This window comes from Pteronotus mesoamericanus, unplaced genomic scaffold (assembly GCF_021234165.1).
Source record: "Pteronotus mesoamericanus isolate MK-2021 breed Mesoamerican mustached bat unplaced genomic scaffold, CSHL_Meso_final contig_105, whole genome shotgun sequence".
NCBI classification, from domain to species: Eukaryota; Metazoa; Chordata; class Mammalia; order Chiroptera; family Mormoopidae; genus Pteronotus; species Pteronotus mesoamericanus.
The window spans coordinates 14,914,211-14,936,075 of NW_026555006.1; the positions used below are offsets into that span (position 1 = coordinate 14,914,211).

The 21,865-nt window shown below is 35.1% G+C and overlaps 1 protein-coding gene across 3 annotated transcripts in view; it reads left to right on the forward strand.

Moving 5' to 3' along the window:
* The window catches only part of LEPR (leptin receptor), a 78,788-nt gene extending 57,515 nt beyond the window's left edge, over positions 1 to 21,273 (forward strand). The window contains exons 12-20 of one of the 3 annotated variants that reach the window (XM_054574315.1): positions 1,122 to 1,270; positions 2,117 to 2,276; positions 2,395 to 2,477; positions 5,680 to 5,896; positions 7,559 to 7,741; positions 9,167 to 9,262; positions 10,836 to 10,941; positions 11,842 to 11,917; positions 20,455 to 21,273. In XM_054574315.1, the coding sequence (XP_054430290.1) occupies positions 1,122 to 1,270; positions 2,117 to 2,276; positions 2,395 to 2,477; positions 5,680 to 5,896; positions 7,559 to 7,741; positions 9,167 to 9,262; positions 10,836 to 10,941; positions 11,842 to 11,917; positions 20,455 to 21,273 (1,889 nt within the window). Of the gene's footprint in view, positions 1 to 1,121; positions 1,271 to 2,116; positions 2,277 to 2,394; positions 2,478 to 5,679; positions 5,897 to 7,558; positions 7,742 to 9,166; positions 9,263 to 10,835; positions 10,942 to 11,841; positions 11,918 to 15,672; positions 15,785 to 17,459; positions 19,112 to 20,454 lie in introns of those variants that run through there. The other 2 variants (XM_054574320.1, XM_054574318.1) reach the window with 2 other exon arrangements.
* The last annotated feature ends 592 nt before the right edge of the window (positions 21,274 to 21,865 follow it).

Sequence of the window (21,865 nt, forward strand, 5' to 3'; positions counted from 1 at the left end):
TTAGTGTCTTTGGGTCTCTTGAACATACATTCATTCTGTGCTTCTTTTCCTAAGGAGAAGTTATCTTTTTAAGAGGTGTAATATATGTCATTGTATACGTTGGTGAAGAATGCCTTCTTGGTGTATGAAGAGTTGAATAATCAAGAGAAACTGTGCACTAGTGATAAAGTTTAGGTGTTTTAGTCATCAACAATTTATAGTATTACGGTTGATGAAGTGTGGAGCATCAGAGGCTCACTCTGCTGTGTTTGGGCAATGAGACTTTTGGTTTCCAAATATATCAAGTGTATATATTGTCTTTTCTATTTTTTAAAAAAGTTCTTCCTAGTCTAGTCACCTGTGCCTCCATATCTGCCCCTTAGAAGCCTGTTTTTCCTAGATTTTACAGAACAAAGTCTCTGTAAGACTACCTCTGACCTTGACCCAGAAATACATAATAGTAGATAGTAGAAGAAGAGTTTGAAACTCACACATGTGGAAATGGATACAGTACATGTTTTGTTTTGTTTTTTTGTTTTGCCTTGAATTAAAGCTCTACATGGAACAGAGTTTGCTACTGATGTTTATCATGTTTTCAGTATGGAATCTTCTGCATATAGAGCCAAAGGCTCAATTTCTAACTAGGTTTTACTATACACTTGCAGAGTGATATGGACAACCTCTCTATCTGTAAAATAATCCCTTTCTTATTTATTAAGTAAAATTGTAGGCAATCAAATGAGATAAGGAATGTGAAATTTTTGAAAAAAAGGTATTGCTCTATAAATATAGGGCAGCAATTTTCAACCTGTGTGCTACAAGAATTTTTAATACATGCAATATCTGACTATTTAGTCAGGGGCATGTACCTCTTTCCCCTTAGGTTGTCAAATAAAAAAAATGACAACAGCCAACACAACAACAGCCATCTGGTGTGAATGAATCAAATTATACCTTTTTTTTGTCAGATCGGCAAAAAATATATATATTTTGGTGTGCCACAAAATTTCAGTAATTAGTTTATATGTGCCATGAGATCAAAAATTTTGAAAATCACTGATATAATGTATGGAGATTATAATATCATAATAATGTTTTTTTAAACATTATTACTGTTAACATACAGTTTTTTAAATTTCTAGTGAAACCACTACCTCCGTCCAATGTGAAAGCGGAAATTACTGTAAGGATTGGATTATTGAAGGTATCTTGGAAAAAGCCAATTTTTCCAGAGAATAATCTTCAATTTCAGATTCGTTATGGTTTAAGTGGAAAAGAAATACAATGGAAGGTACCTTTTATCTGAAAGTTTCTTTAGTTTGCTTCAGTAAATGTTATTTTTTATAATTTTTAAGAACTTTATTTCATAAAATAATTTTGTTGGCATAAGATTTATTTAGTTAGTATATTCTCTGTATTCTGTAGTTTTATTAGAGTGATATGTTTAACCCTTTAAAGGAATAAAATTTCCTGCAATCTATTACTTCCCAAGGTGAATTTTATAGAACATTTGTCCCATAAAATGTTCCTTAAGAAAAACTTGCATGGCTAAATAAGTTTAGGAAACCCTGCATCACTGTATATTCCTACTGTAGAGTCATAATTTATTACATATTAAAGGTCAGAAGAGGTCCTTCATTAAAAAAACATTTGTGACTTTATTTCATTCTATGTTTCTCAAACTCATTTCACCAAGAAACTCTTTTTCCTCTAACATCTAATAATATTCTTTAGTACACATGTGTTCAATGGAATGTATTTGGGAAGAAGCTGCTTTTATCAAACAACCAGACACATACCTATAGTTGTGACCATTTACCTCCTTACTGAGGAGACTGAATGTCAGAGATTCTCTACAGCAGGCCCTGTTAACTACTAGGTTAAAATTCATAACAGCAAGAGAACCAGTCCAAATCTGGTTACTAGAAGGAAACAAGATAACAAAGACTGTCCTTAACTTGAAGGAGTTCATGATCCAAGGCTGGCTAACATCAGTAGCTCTAATGCCAGAAGACAGGAAGTCAGTTCCCTCTTAATTTTGGAATAGTTAAATTTATTAAAATAAAATGCACTTCAGGGTTCTTAAGCCATCTCTGTGTTAGTAATGATCGATCTGATGCTTTGACTTACGTTACAGATGTATGAGGTATATGATGCAAAATCAAAATCCGCCAGTCTCCCAGTGCCAGACCTGTGTGCAGTCTATGCTGCTCAGGTGCGCTGTAAGAGGCTGGATGGACTGGGATATTGGAGCAACTGGAGTACTCCAGCCTACACAGTTGTCATGGATATAAAAGGTCTGTAGAGATTTTGAGAGTGTGTCTTAAAAATGCATTTAGCGTGTGTTTCAAATATGACTGAAAAATATTCCTTCTGAGAATCCATGCACAACTTGGGCTCCTTGTTCTTTTGCAGTTCCTATCAGAGGACCTGAATTTTGGAGAATAATGAATGAAGACATCACTGAAAAAGAGAGAAATGTCACTTTACTTTGGAAAGTATTTCAGCTTTTTTATATTTTTCTTCATAGTTCAATTTCTGCTTTTTTATGTAATTCTTCATTGTTTGTAATCCTGTCGTTTTCAGGCTCACAATCCCATATTTCATTTCCATTTTGAGAGGTGATCAGGGAGGGCTAAGATCCCTGGTGGAGGGTGGACCAGCACAGAGTTAGGAGGCTTTAATTCTGTTCTCAGCGTATTGTAGTTATGTCAGTACTATTTTGGCAAAGTCACCTAGACTCTTAGCCCCATCTGTATAAAAGTAGGATTGCACTGGATGGTATCTAGTGTTCCTTCAAGTTCAAAAATTCTATTTATATTTAATCATAAACAAAGTAAAAGTGATTTTTGCTATATACTTCAAAGATACCTAAAACAAGAAATACTCTTTTTGCATGGTTACATATAAACAATGGATATTTCCATAAACAGTGGATATTCAGCCTAACAATTTTCAAAGCATTCTCTCTCCCATATGTATTGACTTCTATCCCAAGTGAATGGATTTTTTTTGTTTGTTTTTTGGTCAGAATTTCGGGAGACACAAATATTCAGTCCTCAGCAAACATTATCTGTCATTAGGGAATTACAAATTAAAAGAACAATTGGATGCTATTACACACTTCTTAGAATGGCTACAATTAAAAAAACTGACAAATTGCTGGCAAGGATGCAAGGCAACTGGAAATTTTATTCTTTGCTGGTGGGACTGCAAAATGATAGTTACTTTGGGAGGTAGTTTGGTAGTTTCTTACAAAATTAAATCTTCTCATACCACATTATCCAGCATTGCGCTGTTAGGTATTTACCCAACTGACTTGAAAACTTGTGTTTGCATTAAAATTTGTACATACATGTTCACAGTAGTTTTATTCATAATCACCAAAAACTGGGAAGAACCCAGATATTCTTCTACAGATGAGTGAATAAACAAACTATGGCACTTCCATAGAATGGAATGTTATTTAGTGACAAAGAGAAATTGCTATAAAGCCACAAATAGACATGGCTGAATATTAAGTGCATGTAGCTAAGTGGCAGAAACTCATCAGAAAGGGCTACATAATGATTCCACATACATGATATTCTGGAAAAGGCATCACTGTAGAGGTGATAAAAAAAATCAGTGGTTTCTAGTGGTTTGGCTGATGAGGAAAAGTTTGAATAGGTAAAGCACAAGGGGCTTTTTTATGGTGGCGAAACTTTTCTGTATGTTGCCATGGTGGGTACATAGCATGGTGAACACATATGCATTTGTCAAAACCCACAGAACTTTATAGCACAAAGAGCAAACCTTAATGTATGCAAATTAAGCATAAATCACTTTAGGGGCTGGAGGATCCCGAGATGTAATCAAGGCTGGGACAAGTGAATCTAACTGTGTTACAAGTCTGTGAAAATCCTCACTGCAGGAGGCAGGAGGAAAAGGTGCAGGACTAATTAACTTTGTAAATGAGTGGATTCTTAAAACTAAAGCCCAAAGAAATGGTACTATGTACTGGGTTCTCGTTGATAAAGTTAATTATCATGGGGCATGGGTTAACAATTCTTACAAACTGAAACTGAGCAATTAAAGAAAGGATGTGGATGGTGGGACCCAGGTGTCTCATTGTTGGACTAGTTATAGAGAAGCTAGTGGCAGAAGACCGGAATGACCCATGTGGCAAGGGATGTGAGTTGGAGACATCAGTATGAATTCCTGTTTAGCTTAATATGGCTACGGGTGGATTAATTTAGAAGATGTGTGTAATACAAGAGTTAGTGTACACGTATTTCCTTGATTTGTAAGCTGAGAGGGCCTTGAAGTAACAACACTCCAGTAACAAGGAGCACACCCAGATTTGTTTTTAATACCATTGTCCAACAAAAGGACTTAAGGTTCCTTGAAAAATGGCTGATCTGGGGCTTGGGCAGGAAATACATAAGATAGACCTAGAGTGACTTTGTAGTACCAAAAAGTAAGGAAGTTTATCTCATTTTTAATTGATGGCTACAAAAGTATTTGTATATGAAAACTGACATAGATTTTTTTCTTTTTTTTTATTGGCACTATTGCAGATCTCCCTGTTTTCCCCCTTTGCCCCTGTTCTCCCAGCCCCGGCTCCCCCTTTCCTCTGGCCATCCCCACGCTGTCGTCTGTGTCTGTGGGTTACACATACCTGTTCTTTTGCTAATCCTATCACCTTTTTTCATCCAGTTTGCCCCCGCAACCCTCCTCCCTTCTGACAGCCTGACATAGATTTTTAAAAAACAAAATGCAAAATTTGTATGACTTTTCAGACATTTCATTCTTGCAGTGATTGCAAAAATCCCATTCCCCATTTACCCAGATTATTTCAAGCCCTGCAGGAATACATGTATATATGTTTGTGTTTATTTATTTTTTCTGATATTTCTTATTTACAGGCATCTCAATGACAAAAAAAAAAATGAAATTGAGCAGCTCTGGTCTAGTCTATAGTATAGAGTCAAGCTTTCTGTGGGTTTACAAAGGACTGGCCGCACTTACTCTTACCTGATATAGGTGAATGTGATGGGAGAAGGGGTGTGTTCTGTAGAATGGAGGAGTAGAATCGGACTAAATCTGTATCTGACACTGGAATTGTCAGTGACCCAGTATGATTTTTTTTTAAACTGTAGGACCAAAATTCTGGGGTGTCATGCACACTGTCCTGACAGCCTCTGTTACTTGAAGTGGCAGCAAATCAGGGAAAGGGAAAATGAGGGACAAATTTTACTGGGATTAATATATGTGATGATTAACATTTTTCAACTCTTTTCTGTTTCTTTACGGAACCCAAGGGTTATTCTTTTTTTCCTTTTTAGATGAGGAAATTCTCAACTCTTTGACAGTCTTTCATTTCTTTAGAATTAAATGGAAACTTTTTGGTAGAAAAACTTCCTATTTGTATCCATACCTTATTATCTTCCTCTGAGTCTTAAGAAAAAAACCCAGGAGGGGGAAAATAACTTTCCTGTGCTCCACACCCACATGGCACCTTCACCGAGCTCATGGCCAGAGGCAGACCCTTCCCTACCCCACCTCCCTGTACTTCAGCCTGGAAATAGGCAGTGCTGCCTCTGGTCTGACCCCTGTGTCCCAAAGGGAACTGTAGAATAAGAGCTCCAGTCGGCAAAAAACAAAAAAACAAAAAAACACTCTAGTCCTTAAACTAATCCATTTTTATGTTTACTCCAGCCCCTGATGAAACATGACTCATTGTGCAGTGTGAGAAGATATATCGTAAAACATCACACTTCCCGAAATGGAACATGGTCAGAAGATGTGGGAAATCACACCAAATTCACTTTCCAATGGACAGAGCAAACACATACTGTTACGGTTCTGGCCATCAATTCGATTGGTGCCTCTTTTGCAAATTTTAATTTAACATTCTCACAGCCTATGAGCAAAGGTAAGAAAAAGTATAGGGTAGTAAACCAGTGCCCTTTTATATATTTAATCTTTGCAAACTCCTCCCACTTTGGTCTTACAAGAAGCCTGTGATTCTCTGAATCTGAGAGTCTCTTTTACCTTTATCTCTTCTTTGTCTGAAAATAACAAACTGGATTATATCCTGGTTACATAATACGGTTCTGGGGTTTTCATGTGGTAGCACATGGTTGAAGTAGTATTACAATAAGTGGGAATATTCTAATAAATCTAATGCTTTTGGACCAATGGGGGTTATAGATAAATCAATCTCAATCTCTCTCTCCATGTATATAAATATACATGCACACATATGTATATATAAATATGTAAAAATAAGTACATGTACATGTGTTATATGGGTTACATGTATAGGTAATAGTATGACGTATAGATGCAAGTAATTGCTCAGACTTGAAAATTAACCTGCACTTCATTTGATATGAGTGATGAACTCTCTTTAGTTAATTTGGATGTATTTGATTAATCAGAGAATTGAGTACCACTTTCAATAGGAGTTTCTAATCTGGATTATATATCCAAAGTATAAATTTTTAACAGAAAATTTAAATTTCTGTACCTTTATCAATCTCCTCCGTGAAACCTTTGCTTTTTACTTTGATCAGAAATGTCCTATCCTTTTCTGAACTCTCAGAGTGCTTTCTACCTTTCTGAAGGTATTTTATGCTTTATATTATGGTTATTTTTGAACATATAGTATGAACTTCTTTTAAGTTCTATAGCATCTGTGCATAGTTTTACTAAAAATGATTTCAATCACTATGTTCTAGAAACATTTATTGAAGGCTGTACTATGCTAGGTGGTGGGAATTCCAATGTGAGAAAAACAATAATGGCCTCTGCATTGCGAGAGTCCAATAGGTGAGACAGACATTAATCAATAATTGTACACTTGAACGCCTATTTACAAACTGGCGAAAGTGTTCCCAGGAAAGGAATGTAGTTGTATAAAAGGAAAGAAAGTAGGAACCTGATCTAGTGTTGAGGGTGAGAACTTCTCAAGGAAGTGTTACAGGAATTGAATTACCCAGTCGAGGAAGAGCATTGGCTCCTGAGAGATGAACAGAAGTCCTCACGGCACAGGAGGGGACCTGAGGGAAGACCAGGGTGCCCCAGGGCAGAAAATCCTCAAAGGTCAAGAGGCAGGCTGAGGCATGGCCCTGACAAGCCCTGAGGTAGACCTGACAGGTATTTAATCCTCATCTGTGGAAATCCACTGGAGGCTTTGAAGTGGGACTCTGTGCAGAGAGTGTTAAATAGATCAGGTGTGTGCTCTGAAAGCGCAGCTCTGGCAGAGGGAGAGCAGAGTTTGGAGGGAGCGTGAAAGGGTGACTCGTAGGCCCGTGCAGCATTCCAGTGGGGAACAACTTTGACCATTTCCAAAGAGCGCTTTTTGAGGTCTGAGGTAGCATCTTGTTTCTCCTGCATAGCATAGACTCCCACGTCTCTCTGCTTATGGGACTCTTGTAATTCAAAAATAATTGCCATGTATTATTTTTACTTGTGTAAATGTCTGCCTTTTCTGCCTCCTCCCTTTTTCCAGTAGGTTATATATTCTTAAAGGGTATTAGGAGATTTTCATTAATTTTTATTTAAAAAATAAATTTCTTTCTTTTTCCCTCAGTAAATACCGTGCAGTCACTCAGTGCTTATCCTTTAAACAGCAGTTGCGTGATTCTTTCCTGGATGCTATCGCTTAGTGATTACAATCTGATGTATTTTATTCTTGAGTGGAAAATTCTTAATGAAGACAATGAAATTAAATGGCGTAAAATCCCTTCATCTGTTAAGAGGTATTATATCCATGGTAAGTTTACTGTACTTTATTAAGTTGCTCTTACGGGTTCGTATGATAGTACAGATTATTAATTCAATTAATAGAGCCAGTTAAATAAATGAAACTTAAAAAACATAAATGATACTACCATCTTAATACTTGTAATTCTATCACCTTACCATAAACATTTAATTCTACTTATTTTGATCCTTTGTCATTTAAATATTTTACACATTGTCATCATACCATATCATCTACCACTTTTCTTCTGATTTAGTCCTTCGATTATCACAAACATGTTTTCTCCTTAACCATCATTTTCAAAGACTGTATTGCATTCTGTTCTAAAATCTACTTAAACTATGTATTTGAGAACTGTTGTTGCTTTCAGCTTTACCTTTATCTTTAAACCAATTTGTAATGGATGTTAATATCTACTGCCAAATTGTCCTTCCAGATTACAAATTTATAATTTCACTCTCAGCGAGTGGGAGTCCTGGAGGTCTGAGAGTCTAGGACCTGGTGACAGAGACTGTCATAAACTCCCAAAAGTAGACCTGTTGCCCCAGGATGTGATTACAAAGTTTAAGTGCACAATACAGCATCTCTAACTCTGAGTTAGGTTTAGGTCTAGGGGAGCTAAGGATTGCCATGATCTTATTATGCAATATCATCCCAAGACTCATACTTTTGTTGTATTTCAAAGACCTAGAATTGAGCATTAGGGTAAAAAGAAACAAATTGTTGACAGAGAGCTAAATTCATTTAGTTACTGCTGTTGTCCAGGTGGTTACTCTCTGTGCTTTTCTTTAAACCGTGTGGAATTTAGGTCTCAAAGAGATTTATCTCTTGTGAAATATTTTTTTTGGATATTGATAACACTTGATAGATTCATTTTGAGCTTTGCTATGGAAATGGTCGCCCTCCATGAATCTAGACTCCTGGATATTGCAAGGAGATTCTTGGTTCCCGCTCCCATCTTTCTTGTATAGGATTTCACAAGACTTAAGTCCTCCAGCTGCGCAGGCTGAGGAAACTAAGTAAAGGAAATCCCTATGTGAAGGGAATATTGCTTACTCTGGAGATGCAGGAGAGGAGGTGGAGCATATTGTCCTGGACAGGGAGATAAAAAACTTACACTCCAAACTTGAACAGAGTAGCTGTCACTGGAACATGCCTTTGAAAAACTGCTATTTCCTATCTCTGGGTAAAATTTTAAAAATATTATTTGTAAAATTATTGTAATTAGAGAATTTGGAGTGCTTAGTTTCGTTTTGAAACTCCCTTAATTATCACTTTCAATCCGTAAATAATTATCACTTTCAATCCATAAATAATAACTAATTTCTATGTTTGGAAGTACAGGAGGGTCACCTAAGGTTTTTTTTTTGCATAGATTTCACTTGTTTATATTAATTCAGTGAGAATGATTCTTTAATATGTTTTTCTCCTCAGATCATTTTATCCCCATTGAGAAGTATCAATTCAGTCTTTACCCAATATTTATGGAAGGTGTGGGGAAACCGAAGATAATTAATAGTTTTACCCGAGGTAAAACTTTCACTTTTCGTTTCTTTGTATACAGATGGGGTGGTTTCCTAGTTAGCAGTAATGGTGCCATCTGGTTATTCCTTTTCTGATAAAATAGTGGAAGAGTCCAGAGTCTCATGTGTCACAGGAGCATGCAGTCAGGGAAATGGATCTATGGTGGTAGTAAGAAGGAGAATAATCAGGCATAGTATTTAATTCTTGCATTGGTAAATAAAATTTTCAGTCTCAAATTGGGTAAAAAGTTGATGTAAACAAAATGAAAGGAAATACACAACTATACAATAAAGTACATCTTCCTAGAGACTAATTAGAAATATATTAATTTTCTGTACATATTTACATTACATATATAAATGCACTTTTCCCTCCAAATACACTTGGGGGCATATACAGAGTCTGACAGAAGCAATGCCTTGCTTGAGTGTGGTTGGTAGGGTAGTATTATGGGTGTATTAATTTGTAGTTTTAATTAGAAAATTTCCCCTAAAATGTCATGGTGTGCTTGAGTGTGTCTTATGTTACAGAATAACATGTTTATGATTTTATAATAAAAAGAGGGTGTTATTTGTGCCAGACCCTATATTTGCGAGTACATATATTTTAACCAGTATTCTAAGGGAAATATTTTCTCTCTCTCAAAGTAAAACCGGAGAGACTGTCATAGACTGGGCCTTTCATATTTCTGAGTCATCTTACCATATTTGGCATATTCACATTTTACTCTTGTTTCAAATTGTCTTCAAATCCAAGCACACCAATAATGAAGTTTCAAGAAAGAAAGTTACTTGGTTTTAGAATTAAAATAATTGTAAAAATTCATTTATGTATTATGTAACAAATATAGATAGAGCACTCTTCTAAGCACTGGGGATTGGACAGTGAGCATCATTCCCTGCCCCTATGGAGCTTAACCTCCAGGTCCCTGATGGAAGGGACAGGCAATAAGAAAATCATGTATAATAATATAATGTCAAAAGTAAGTTCCATGAAGCAAAATAAGATGAAGGTGTAGATTTAAAATGTGGTGTTGTAGTAAGAATGGCCAAAATCGTTCTTTTTCTTTGTGCAAATGGTATTTGAGTAGACCCCTGCAAATACAAAGGGGAAGAACATTTCAGCAAAGGGATAGCAAGTACAAAGGAGGGCTTTGTACAGACGAATGAGCATGCTCCGTAATTCAGGAAACAGCAAGGAAGTCAATGTGTCTGGAGTGAACAAGCTAGAGATTGGCAGGTATTGTAGGTTGGCCTCTATAGAGGCAGACGCTGAGCCATTGTAGCAACTTTAAGTGGCACACAGACTCACATTACCTAAAAGCGATCAGATGGAAAGAACGGACACATAATTTTGAGAAAGGTATTTTCATAAATTACAATAAGCGTAATTCTGGACACAAGAATAATTATTTTATTAATGTGATCATAACTATATTTTTATCTTCCTCTTTTATTTTTATATTTTAGAGGTAATACAGATTTATGATGAAATCAGGAAAAAGTATCATAACATTTGATACAGAAAGATAGTTTTTTCCTCAAGCTTCTGAATTATGTGAATTGGATTTCTTTTTCAGGTGATATTGAAAAACTCCAGAATGATGCAGGTGTATATGTAATTGTGCCAATAATTATTTCATCTTTAACCTTATTGCTTGGAACATTGCTAATATTACATCAAAGGTACTGTAGTTGATATTAAGAAACTATAGCATATTTAAACCTTGATTTAAAATACAAATCATAAACATTACATTATAAATAGCTTTTCTGTACAATTAAGAAGGCATAAAAAGAAAAGGCCTGTTTTCAGTAGCTAAATTCTTCTTTGCTAGCATAACGTAAACCTCATGGAAGAAATTTATTTCTGTGCAAATACACTCAGGAAATAAGCCTATAATAGGAAATCCTAGGATGTATGTTTTTGGAGATGGCAAAAGTGGCTTTCAAGGTTGTGAATTTGGGTTGAGGACTTTTAGTGGTGAAAATTTACCTGGAGCAGTCAGTTCTTTTATAATCAGTAAACATTCTGCTTTTTCAAAATCAGCACTGATGGCTCTAGTCAGTCTGGTGTGGCAAATGGCCTTGAATTTCTTGTGGCTCTGTGGGTACCACATTACTCTGTGCTGAGAGGTCTGGACCAATGCGTTTGATATGTACAGAAACCTTTGTCTTCTGGCAAAAAATGAGAGAGAGTGAATTTTAGAATCAGAATTTATCTTTCAGTTGAGTAAGCTAATAGGACCATATCAGGTGAAATTGTTTCTGAAACTCACCTGATGACCATTTTTAATATTTTATGTTCTCTGAAAAAAGCCTATGCAAATTGCCTGGCACATGGTCTCCAATATGTGTTGGTTATTTTTATTATTATACTGATGGTTAACTTTGGTCTAGGCAGCTCATTAATGGAAATCTTCATGTGACAGCATGTGAAAATGAATCTAATCTTACTGAGGCATAGCTTAGAAAATGAATCTAATCTTGAGGAAGGTTAATTTCTAGTTTATACATGCATTAAATGCTAACATTTTCAATATGAATGTTTTTCTCTAATTCTAATGCTGTCTTTATCCTTTGTAGAATGAAAAAGCTGTTTTGGGAAGATGTTCCAAATCCCAAGAATTGTTCCTGGGCACAAGGACTTAATTTTCAAAAGGTCCCCTTTTTAATTTTCTTAACCCAAAATATATAAGATTGCATTTTAGATGTCATATTCCTTCTAGAGCTCTAAACATTTTTAAGGTTTAAAAGTTCTCATTCATTTTATTTGTTTTTTATTTTATTTAAAAAAAATTTTTATTGTCTCTTACCCATTACCATTTATCCCCCTGAACCCTCTCCCCGCCACAATCACCACACTGTTGTCCATGTCCACGAGTCCTTTTTCCTTTTTGCTCAACCCCTCCACCCTCATCCCTCCCCCCTCCCCATAGCTGTCATCCTGCTCTCCATCTATGAGTCTGTCTCTGTTTGGCTTGTTAGTTCAGTTTGTTCATTAGAGTCCACATGTGAGTGAAGTCATATGGTATTTGTCTTTCTCTGACTGGCTTATTTCACTTAGCATAATGTTCTCCAGGTCCATCCATACTGTTGCAAAGGGTAAAATTTTCTTTTTTATGGCCGATAGTATTCCATGGTGTAAAAGTCCCATAGTTGTTTTATCCACTCAGTTACTGATGGACACTTGGGCTGCTTCCATATCTTGGTGATTGTAAAAAATGTTACAATAAACATAGGGGTGCTTATGTTCTTTTGATTAGTGTTTTGGGTTTCTTTGGATATATTTCCAGAAGTGGGAACACTGGGTCAAAAGGCAGGTCCATCTTTAATTTTTTGAGGTCTCTTCATACTACTTTCAACCGTGGCTGTGCCAGTCCGCATTCCCACCAACAGTGCAAAGGGTTTCCTTTTCTCCACATCCTCGCCATCACTTTAGCCATTCTGACAGGTGTGAGGTGATACCTCACTGTGGTTTTAATTTGCATCTCTCTGATGATTAGTGATGCTGAGCATCTTTTCATATGTCTATTGGCCATCTGTATGTTCTCATTGGAGAAGTATCTATTCAGGCCCTTTGCCTATTTTTAAAAATTGGATTGTTTGTTTTTCTGGTGTTCAGTTTTGTAAGTTCTTTATAAATTTTGGATATTAACCCCTTATCAAATTTATTGGTGAATATGTTCTCCCATTCTGTGGGTTGTCTTTTTATTTTGTTGATGATTTCCTTTGCTGTCCCAAAACTTTTTAGTCCAATGTAGTCCTATTTATGTTTTCTTTTGTTTTTCTTGCCTTAGGAAATATATCAGGAAAAAATACTGCTGTAAGCAATGTCTGAGATTTTACTGCCTATGTTTTCTTTTAGGGTTTTTATGGTTTTGGGTCTAATACTTAAGTCTTTAATACACTTTGAATTTATTCTTGTGTGTGGTGTAAGAAGTTTCATTTTTCTGCACCTATCTGTCCAATTTTCCCAACACCATTTATTGAATAAACTATCGTTAGCCCATTGTACGTGCTTGCTTCCTCTGTTGTATAATAATTGACTGTAAAATTGTGGGTTTATTTCTGGGCTCTCTGTTCCGTTATCTATGTGTCTGCTTTTATGCCAATACTATACTGATTTGGTTACTATGACCTTATAGTCTAACATTAGGTAGTGTGATTCCTCCGCTTTGTTCTTCTTTGTCAGGATCGCTGTTGCTACGCAGGGCCTTTTGTGGTTCCGTACAAATTTTTGAAATACTTGTTCTAGTTCTGTGAAATATGTCATTGGAATGATGATAGGAATAGCGTTGAATACATAGATTGCTTTGGGTAACATGGCCATTTTAATGATGTTAATTTTTCTAATCCATGAACATGGTATATGCTTCCATTTATTTGTATCTTCCTCAATTTCTTTCTTCAGTGTTCTATAGTTTTCTGAGTACAGGTCTTTTACCTCCTTGGTTAAATTTATTCCTAGGTACTTTATTTTTTTTTGTTGCTGTGTTAAAGGGGATTTTTTTTTAAGTTTCTCTTGCTGATACTTCATTGTTGATGTAAAAAAATGCCATTGATTTCTCAATATTGACTATGTATCCCGCTACTTTATCACGTTCATTTATTAGGTTGAGTAGTGTTTTGCTGGAGCCTGTAGGGTTCTCTATATACACTATCATGTTGTCTGCAAATAACAACAGTTTTACTTCCTCCTTTCCAATTTGGATGCCTTTTAGTTCTACTTTTTAAAAAGATTTTATTTATTTATTTTTAGAGAAAGGGAGGGAGAAAGAGGAGAGAAACATCAATGTGTGGTTGCCTCACTTGTGCCCACTACTGGGAACCTGACCTGGCCTGCAACCTAGGCATGTGCGCAGACTGGGAATTGAACTGGTGACCCTTTGGTTTGTAAACCAGCACTCGGTCCACTGAGCCACACCAGCCAGGGCTTATTTCTTCTTCTTGTCTGATTGCTGTGGCTAGAATTTCCAGTACTATGTTGAATGAGAGGGGTGAAAGCAGACCACATTGTCTTGTTCCTGATCTTAAGGGAAACGGTTTTAGTTTTTGCACATGTGTGGTGTTGGCAGTAGGTTTTTCATGTAAGGCCTTTATTATGTTGAGCTATGCTCCCTCTATTCCCGCTTTGCTGAGTGTTTTTTATTATAAATGGGTGCTGGATTTTATCAAATGCTTTTTCATATGATCATGTGATTTTTGTCCTTCATTGGTTTATGTGATGTATTATGTTTATTGATTTGTGAATGTTGTGCCATCCTTGCATCCCCAGTATAAATCCCGCTTGATCATGATGTATGATCTTTTTGCCGTATGCCTGGATGCAGTTTGCCAATATTTAGTTGAGTATTTTAGCATATATGTTCATTAGAGATATTGGCCTGTAATTTTCTTTCTTTGTTGTGCCCTTACCTGGTTTTGGAATCAGGATAATACTGGCCTCTTAAAAACAGTTTGGAAGTCTTCCCTCTTCTCGAACTTTTTGCAATAGTTTGACAAGGATAGGTATTAGTTCGTCTTTGAATGTTTGGCAGAATTCGTCTGTGAAGCCATCTGGTCCAGGGTTTTTGTGTGTCGGGAGCTTTCTGATTACTGTTCTAGTTTTACTGGTTGCTATCAGGCTACTCAGGTTTTCTGCTTCTTCTTGATTCAGTTTTGGAAGATTGTATGTTTCTGGAAACTTATACATTTCACCCAGGTTGTCCAATTTCTCGGCATATAGTTGTTCATAGTAATTTGTTACAGTCCTTTGTATTTCTGTGATATCAGTTGTTACTTCTCTTTCATTTCTGATTTTATTTTTTTGGTTCCTCTCTCTCCTTTTTCTTTTGATGAGTCTGGTTAAAGGTTTGTCAGTTTTGTGTATCCTTTCAAAGAACCAGCTCCTGGATTCATTGATTTTTTTAGTCTTATATCATTTAATTCTGCTCTGATCTTAATTATTTCCTTCCTTCTACTTGCTCTGGGCTTTGTTTGTTGTTGATCCTCTAGTTCTTCGGGTTAGGTTGCCCTTAATTACTTTTTAAAACAAAATCCCCAATTGAGGACAGAGGGTAGTCCTAATATGAAGATTCTCCCATGTGCAGCAGAGTAGAAGAGCTCCATTGCATATACAGAGTTTCCAGTTTTCTGCCTCAGTTCTCATCTCTTCCTGTGTTTTTACCTGTCATTTCTTCACCCACATTCTCTGCTGCATTCAACGTGGCAAACTGGCTTTCTCTTCAGCGATAGCCCACTCTGGAGCCTTTCTGGTCTGCAGCTTCCTTTGCTCATCTTCTTTGGACTGCACTCATTCACAAATTTTCCATTAAAAAAATTAATTCAAAATCACATTTCCTCCTAGCCTTCTCAGATTATCTTATTTGTTGTGGGTGTGTATTTGATTTATTCATGTATTTTTTGTTCTAACAGAGTCTTTATGGAGATGAGCGAGAAACACATATATCCAGTCTTCCTTCTTGAATGAGATTACTTCTCTACACCATTTTTCTTAATACTTTAAAAATCAGAATCTTAAAACACAAAACACAATGTACAGATGATGTATTATACAATTGCACACCTGAAACCTGTCTAATTTTATTAACCAATGTCACCCCAATATATTAAATAATTTAAAAAATAAAAATAAGAATATTAGACAAAGGTTGAATTGTATTGTAGGAAAATATATTGTTGTGACTCTGTCTTGCTTTTCTTCTAATTTGAATTTCACAATGTTTAGGCTTTAGTCAATTTTTATCCTTTTATTTAGCATTTTTGCCTAATCTGTAATTTTCTTTCTCTAATTCCAAATCATCTGTATTTTTTAATCTAACCTTGCTCATGCTTCGTCTACGTTTATGTCAATTTTCAAAAGAGTGTACTCCACTTAACAACCTTTCAGAGTGTTAAAGCTAAAATAAACTGGACTTTTCTTTGTGATTTGAAGACTATTTTAGATTCCTCAGCCTGCTGTAGGCCTCTAAGGAAGCAGCTCAGCAACCCATGGAAGAACCACCGTCACAGCTCTGAGGCAGGGCGGCCTGTCACTCCTGGCGTGGCCTTGCAGAAGTGTGGAAGAGCTGGTACAATTCTGAGTTAGAAGTTCTATTTAGAAGTGCATATTACTGGCCTTGGAAGTGTATATTCCAGTTCCCTAAAATATGACTTCAGTTTTGTTTATTTTCTTGTTTTTCTTAATATTTATGCTTGTGCTCTTGGGTTATAAGGAACCAAAAGAGAGTATGAATTAATCAGCTCATATCTATCACAGCAAGTAGAAAAAGCAAAACAAAAAACATCTTCTCCTGACTGTTTGTGTGTGGGATATCTTTTCATCTTCCATTGTGCTATAAAAAGATTGTTGGACTGTGAAGAGACTAAATTTAGGGTCCTTACTCTGCTCTAATTAGCTGTGTAACTTTAAGCCTCAATTATTTTGTCTAAAATTAGGGTCCTTACTCTACTCTAATTAGCTGTGTAACTTTAAGCCTCAATTATTTTGTCTAAAAAAAGGAAGAGACATGGACCAGATGATTTTTCTCTCTCTTTTTCTTTGGGGGAGAGGAATAGTTGTATAGAGTTTTATATGTATTGGAATAGTTGTATATAATAGCTTCTGTATATTAAGTTGAATAGCTCTGTATATAGTTGAATAGTTGTATATTTAGTCAAGTAGTTGTCCATACTTCTATATAGTTGAGTAATTACATATAGGTCTATATGTAGTTGAATAGTTTTATTAGATGATTTCTTAGATCTTTTTTCTAGATTAAAGAAATCATGATAATGATTCTGTGATTCTATTTTTCACTATTTCAGCCCCTCTTTCTCTAAATTTTTCATTTTTGTTTTCACTGCTCTACTCTTTTTCTTGTTCCAAACTATCTAATATTGCTATTGTTCCCACACTCTTCTTATTTTTCCAGCTCTTTGTTTTTCTTCTTTTATTTAGTATGTTATTCTTCTAGTTTTTCCATTGCTGGGGAAAGGAAACTGTCCTCAGAGTGTGATATTAAGGCACACATTAAGGAAGTGGGAGAAGCCAACTTAGTTCAAAGTTTTACCCTTTTCTAAAAAGATGTAGTACTGTAATATAGCATAAGAACTTAGAGTCTAGAACCCATGCCTGGCAGAAAATGTTTTGAAATCTTTTATCTTTTGTTTTCTGAGTAATTTTTTTATTTTTCTTATTTTGTTTTATTTTATCTAAACAGAGTACGGACATTCTTTGAAGTCTAATCATGATCACTGCAGATGAACCCAGTATACCAACTTCCCAACATTCTATAGAGTATTAGAAGATTCTTACGCTTTGAAGAAGGGGAGAACTAAAATATGATGGATTATGTTGATTTAGAACTAAAATATATGGATTATGTTGATTTAGAACTAAAAAGAGATGGGTAAATTTGGGACCAAGATAAAGGTCTGAGTCCAATTCACTTTGGATGTATAATTACTTTTCAGGTCATCTAAAGTTTAAAAACCAGTAGTCATTATATCTGGCCTTTGACTTATCATTTGGTCATAAAACATTGAAAAATTGTAACTGTTGCTCTTACTATATATCTATTAGATATCATCAAATACGGGGTAAACAATGCTGTAACTAGTTGAAAACAGCAGCTTCTGACACATAGCTTTGCAAATACACTGATTTTAATTACAGAATGCAGTAAAAGTATTTAGTTTATACTTTTATGGCCAACATTTTCCATTTTGTATTCTTTTCTAGACACTTCAGTGTGGTCAGTCTGGGAATTTCCATTTTCTATAGCCTCGAAAATGGTTCAAGTACTAACTTCCATTTCATTTCAAAGAAAGCCCGAAGTTACAGTTTGTGCTGGTCACAGGCCAGTGGAAGTTGCAGTTCATATCAGTATGACCCGACATACCTAGGTCAGATTGGCCAGAAAACACATTAGCTTTCAATTCAGCCTCCTTGGGAAATTTTTGCCTGAATTTCACTTATTTACAGCGAACCTCTCAAAGCTTCTGGCGGGTAGGGGAGTGTGTAGTGATGCAAAAACGGAGACTTTTTGGAGCTTTTACAAATATTTCTTGGCGAGGACAGGAATATTCTCCCTGAAAAAGACCACCTGCTATTTCTATGTACTTAGCATACGAACTGTGCTACATTGCTCACATTCAAAATAAACCAAAGTTTTTGTTTGATAAAAAAAAATTCAAATTTAAGCCATACATGGAACATTTACATTTAGATTTTATTCATCATTTTATTTGAATGTAAAAACATAACACTAAATATCAGAACTGTATCCTTTTTCCCATTCATTGACTTTAAATAGATTTCCTGCCACCTGTACAGATATTTAATATGTTCCCAGACTCTTCTAAAGTCTGAAAAAATTTGATGCGTATTGCAACTTATTTTTAATGAGCATGCTTTTAATAAAGGTTTATGACTCATTCATAAAATATAGTTCAATAACATATGAGTATGTGATTTCTAGTTAATTATTAGTGAAATCTTTCATCTGAAATGAGTGCATTTGATGACATGTAAATTATTTGGTGTCAATAATTAGTTACTAGTTGTGAAGTTTTAGAGGGTATGAAATACGCCAGACATGTCATTTGAGTTTGATTGCATGCTATGGGCTGTCTGTATTTTTTGTTTACATACTGATAGTATGTAATTCCTTTATTTGATGATCTTAATTTCTAGGTTAATATAAATTCTAAGGAATTCAATACATATATGGTAGTAACCTTAGGCAAAAACAAAACAAGCAAGCAAATATTTGAAGGAAGTCATAAATCTAATTATAAATTTCTGTCAGAAAGAAAATAGGTGCAGAAACAGATTCTCTTCATAAATTATGTTTATAAAATAACAAAAGGTTATGTTAATATGATACTTGTCATTATGCAGTGTTTTAATCTCTATGTAAACCTATTCCATTATTATTATATTTAGTGTTTGGTGTATTCTTTTATGGTTATAATCAATACATTTCATTTAAGAGTTCAAAACTATTATTATATTTAGTGTTTGGTATATTTATTCTTTTATGGTTATAATCAATACATTTCATTTAAGAGTTCAAAACTTATGCTAAATGACTTATATTTTAACACAGAATAGCTTTGCCATTTTCAATTCAGGCAATAAGTCTGAGTTCACTTTCTTAGTTTAAAAATTGTAATATTCAAAAGTTCAATTACATGTATGATATATAAATTGAACACATTTTCTATAACACTTCATTTAGTTGTGTTAATTTTTCAATGTGATGTGTCCACTGTATTCTTTACTTTGCATTTATGTTTTTCAATAAGCTCACATTGTATGAGTTGCGCTTTTTGCTCACATATTCTTGATATGTAGATGCTTGGGAGGATGTTTTTCTTGTGCTATAACCACCATTCTTATAAAAAACAAGTATGATATGCATTTGCTTTTGTGTCTTTGTCTTCATTTCACATGCCCCATAGTATGTATTTTTATATGAAGTTATTCTAAAGAATAGTAATTTAAAAGTCTGTGATCATCTTTTTCACCCTTGTTTTCAACACATAGGTATTCTTAGTTCTTATTTCCTGATAGTCTTAAAAAGATTCTCAGTATGATGTAAGGCAGATAAGTTCTTAGAAGTCACAAAAATTTTAACTTCACATCATATCTTATGCCATGTAGTAGATATTTTAACTATCTTTGGGACAAATTTTTTGCTCCTTTAATTTTATTTCAATTTACTTTTTTTAGCTGAGTTTTAAAAGCTGAGGATTAAATTTTTAGTTTGTGGAAATCAAATATTCTGTTCAATATTAGTAATTCTTCAGAAGATAACACTTTCTAATTATAAAAATTGATCTTTATTGAGGGCTAAACACTTTTGGACAGTATTCAATTTATTACTCACCACAGTGTCATGAAGTAAGCATCGAACATGTCTTTACAGATGAGGAAACTGAAATGAAAGGCAGAGAAATTAATGTCCTCATCCAAGGCCACAGAAATAGGAGTCAAACCTAAATCAGTCTCATCTTACTTTTGATAATTATCTACTGCTTTTCCTTTATGATTTTTGATATACCTGTGTCAGTCCCAAATTCGTTAAGTCGGGGTTGACTTATGTCCTTTTATCATTAACCTTTCATATTTCCATTTTTGCAAGCATGTCATAGTGAAGCAAAAAAAAAAAAGTAATACAATTGAACATTAAAATGTGTTTTTTCTTTTAGCCAGAAACATTTGAGCATCTTTTTATCAAGCACACAGAATCAGTGACATTTGGTCCTCTTCTTTTGGAGCCTGAAACCATTTCAGAAGATATCATTGTTGACACATCATGGAAAAATAAAGATGAGAAGGCACCAACAACTATGGCTTCTCTACTTTTGACAGCTCCGGATCTTGAAAAGGGTTCTGTTTGTATTAATGACCAAAGCAATAGTGCCAGCCTGTCTGAGGCCAAGTGCACCAAGATAACCTGTGAGGAGGATGAAAGCAGGAAACTACCCTCTGTTAAATATGCCACCCTGCTCTGCAGCTCTAAATCAAGTGCAGTTGATGACGGGCAAGGGCTTATAAATAGCTCAGGCAGCAAATGTTTCTCTAGCAAAAATTCTCTATCAAAGGATTCTTTCTCATGGGAGATAGAAACACAGGCGTTTTTAATGTTATCAGATCAGCATCCCAATATACTTTCACCACACCTTACATTCTCAGAAGGAGTGGATAAACTTTTGAAACTTGAGGGAAATTTCTCTGAAGAAAATGATGATGAAAAATCTGTCTATTATTTAGGGGTCACCTCAATTAAAAAAGAGAGTGCTTTATCCTTGACTGATGAGTCAAGGATGTTGTATCCATTCCCGGCCCACTGTTTATTCACTGACATCAGAATCCTCCAGGACAGTTGCTCACACTTTGTAGAAAATAATTTCAATTTAGGCACTTCTGGTCAGAAGACTTTTGTATCTTACATGCCTCAGTTTCAGACTTGTTCTGCTCAGACTCAGAAGATAATGGAAAACAAGATGTGTGACCTAACTGTCTAACTTCAATCAAAATACATCTTAGATTATGTCACAATGAATCATATAAAGTATAACATATTCCACTAGAGTTGTGGATAAGGGAGAGAAAAGAAAATTGTCAGTCAAATTTGAAAGTGATTGTTTCAAAATTAATGGTATCTGTTTGTCCTCACTCAGTCATACATGGACAAAAAAATGTGAGAAACTTTCATGAGCCTAGTAATGTAGACTGACTTTTCTAATGATTCTTTTAACAAGATACAGTGGAAAGGTCTCCAATGGCTTGTTTGTGGCTAAAAATAAGCCCAGCAAATATCTTTTGCGACCATTAAACTTGAGTAGAAAGAGCTTCTGAACTACACCTACATCTGTAAGAAGACAATAGATTAACACTTGTGAGATATAACTGTTAATTCAAGGATGTGGTTGCTTTACCTTGAGTTGTCTTTGTTTTACACTAATTTATGAGCACGTGTGCCTGCACATGCACTCATACACCCCCAATAGACAGCATTGTGCTTTTTTAAAGTATGTGATGTATTTGTATGCTGTGCTACCAGAGTTTGTGATTTAAAGATTTTTCAATTTAACAAATCTGCCTTGAGCACTCTGT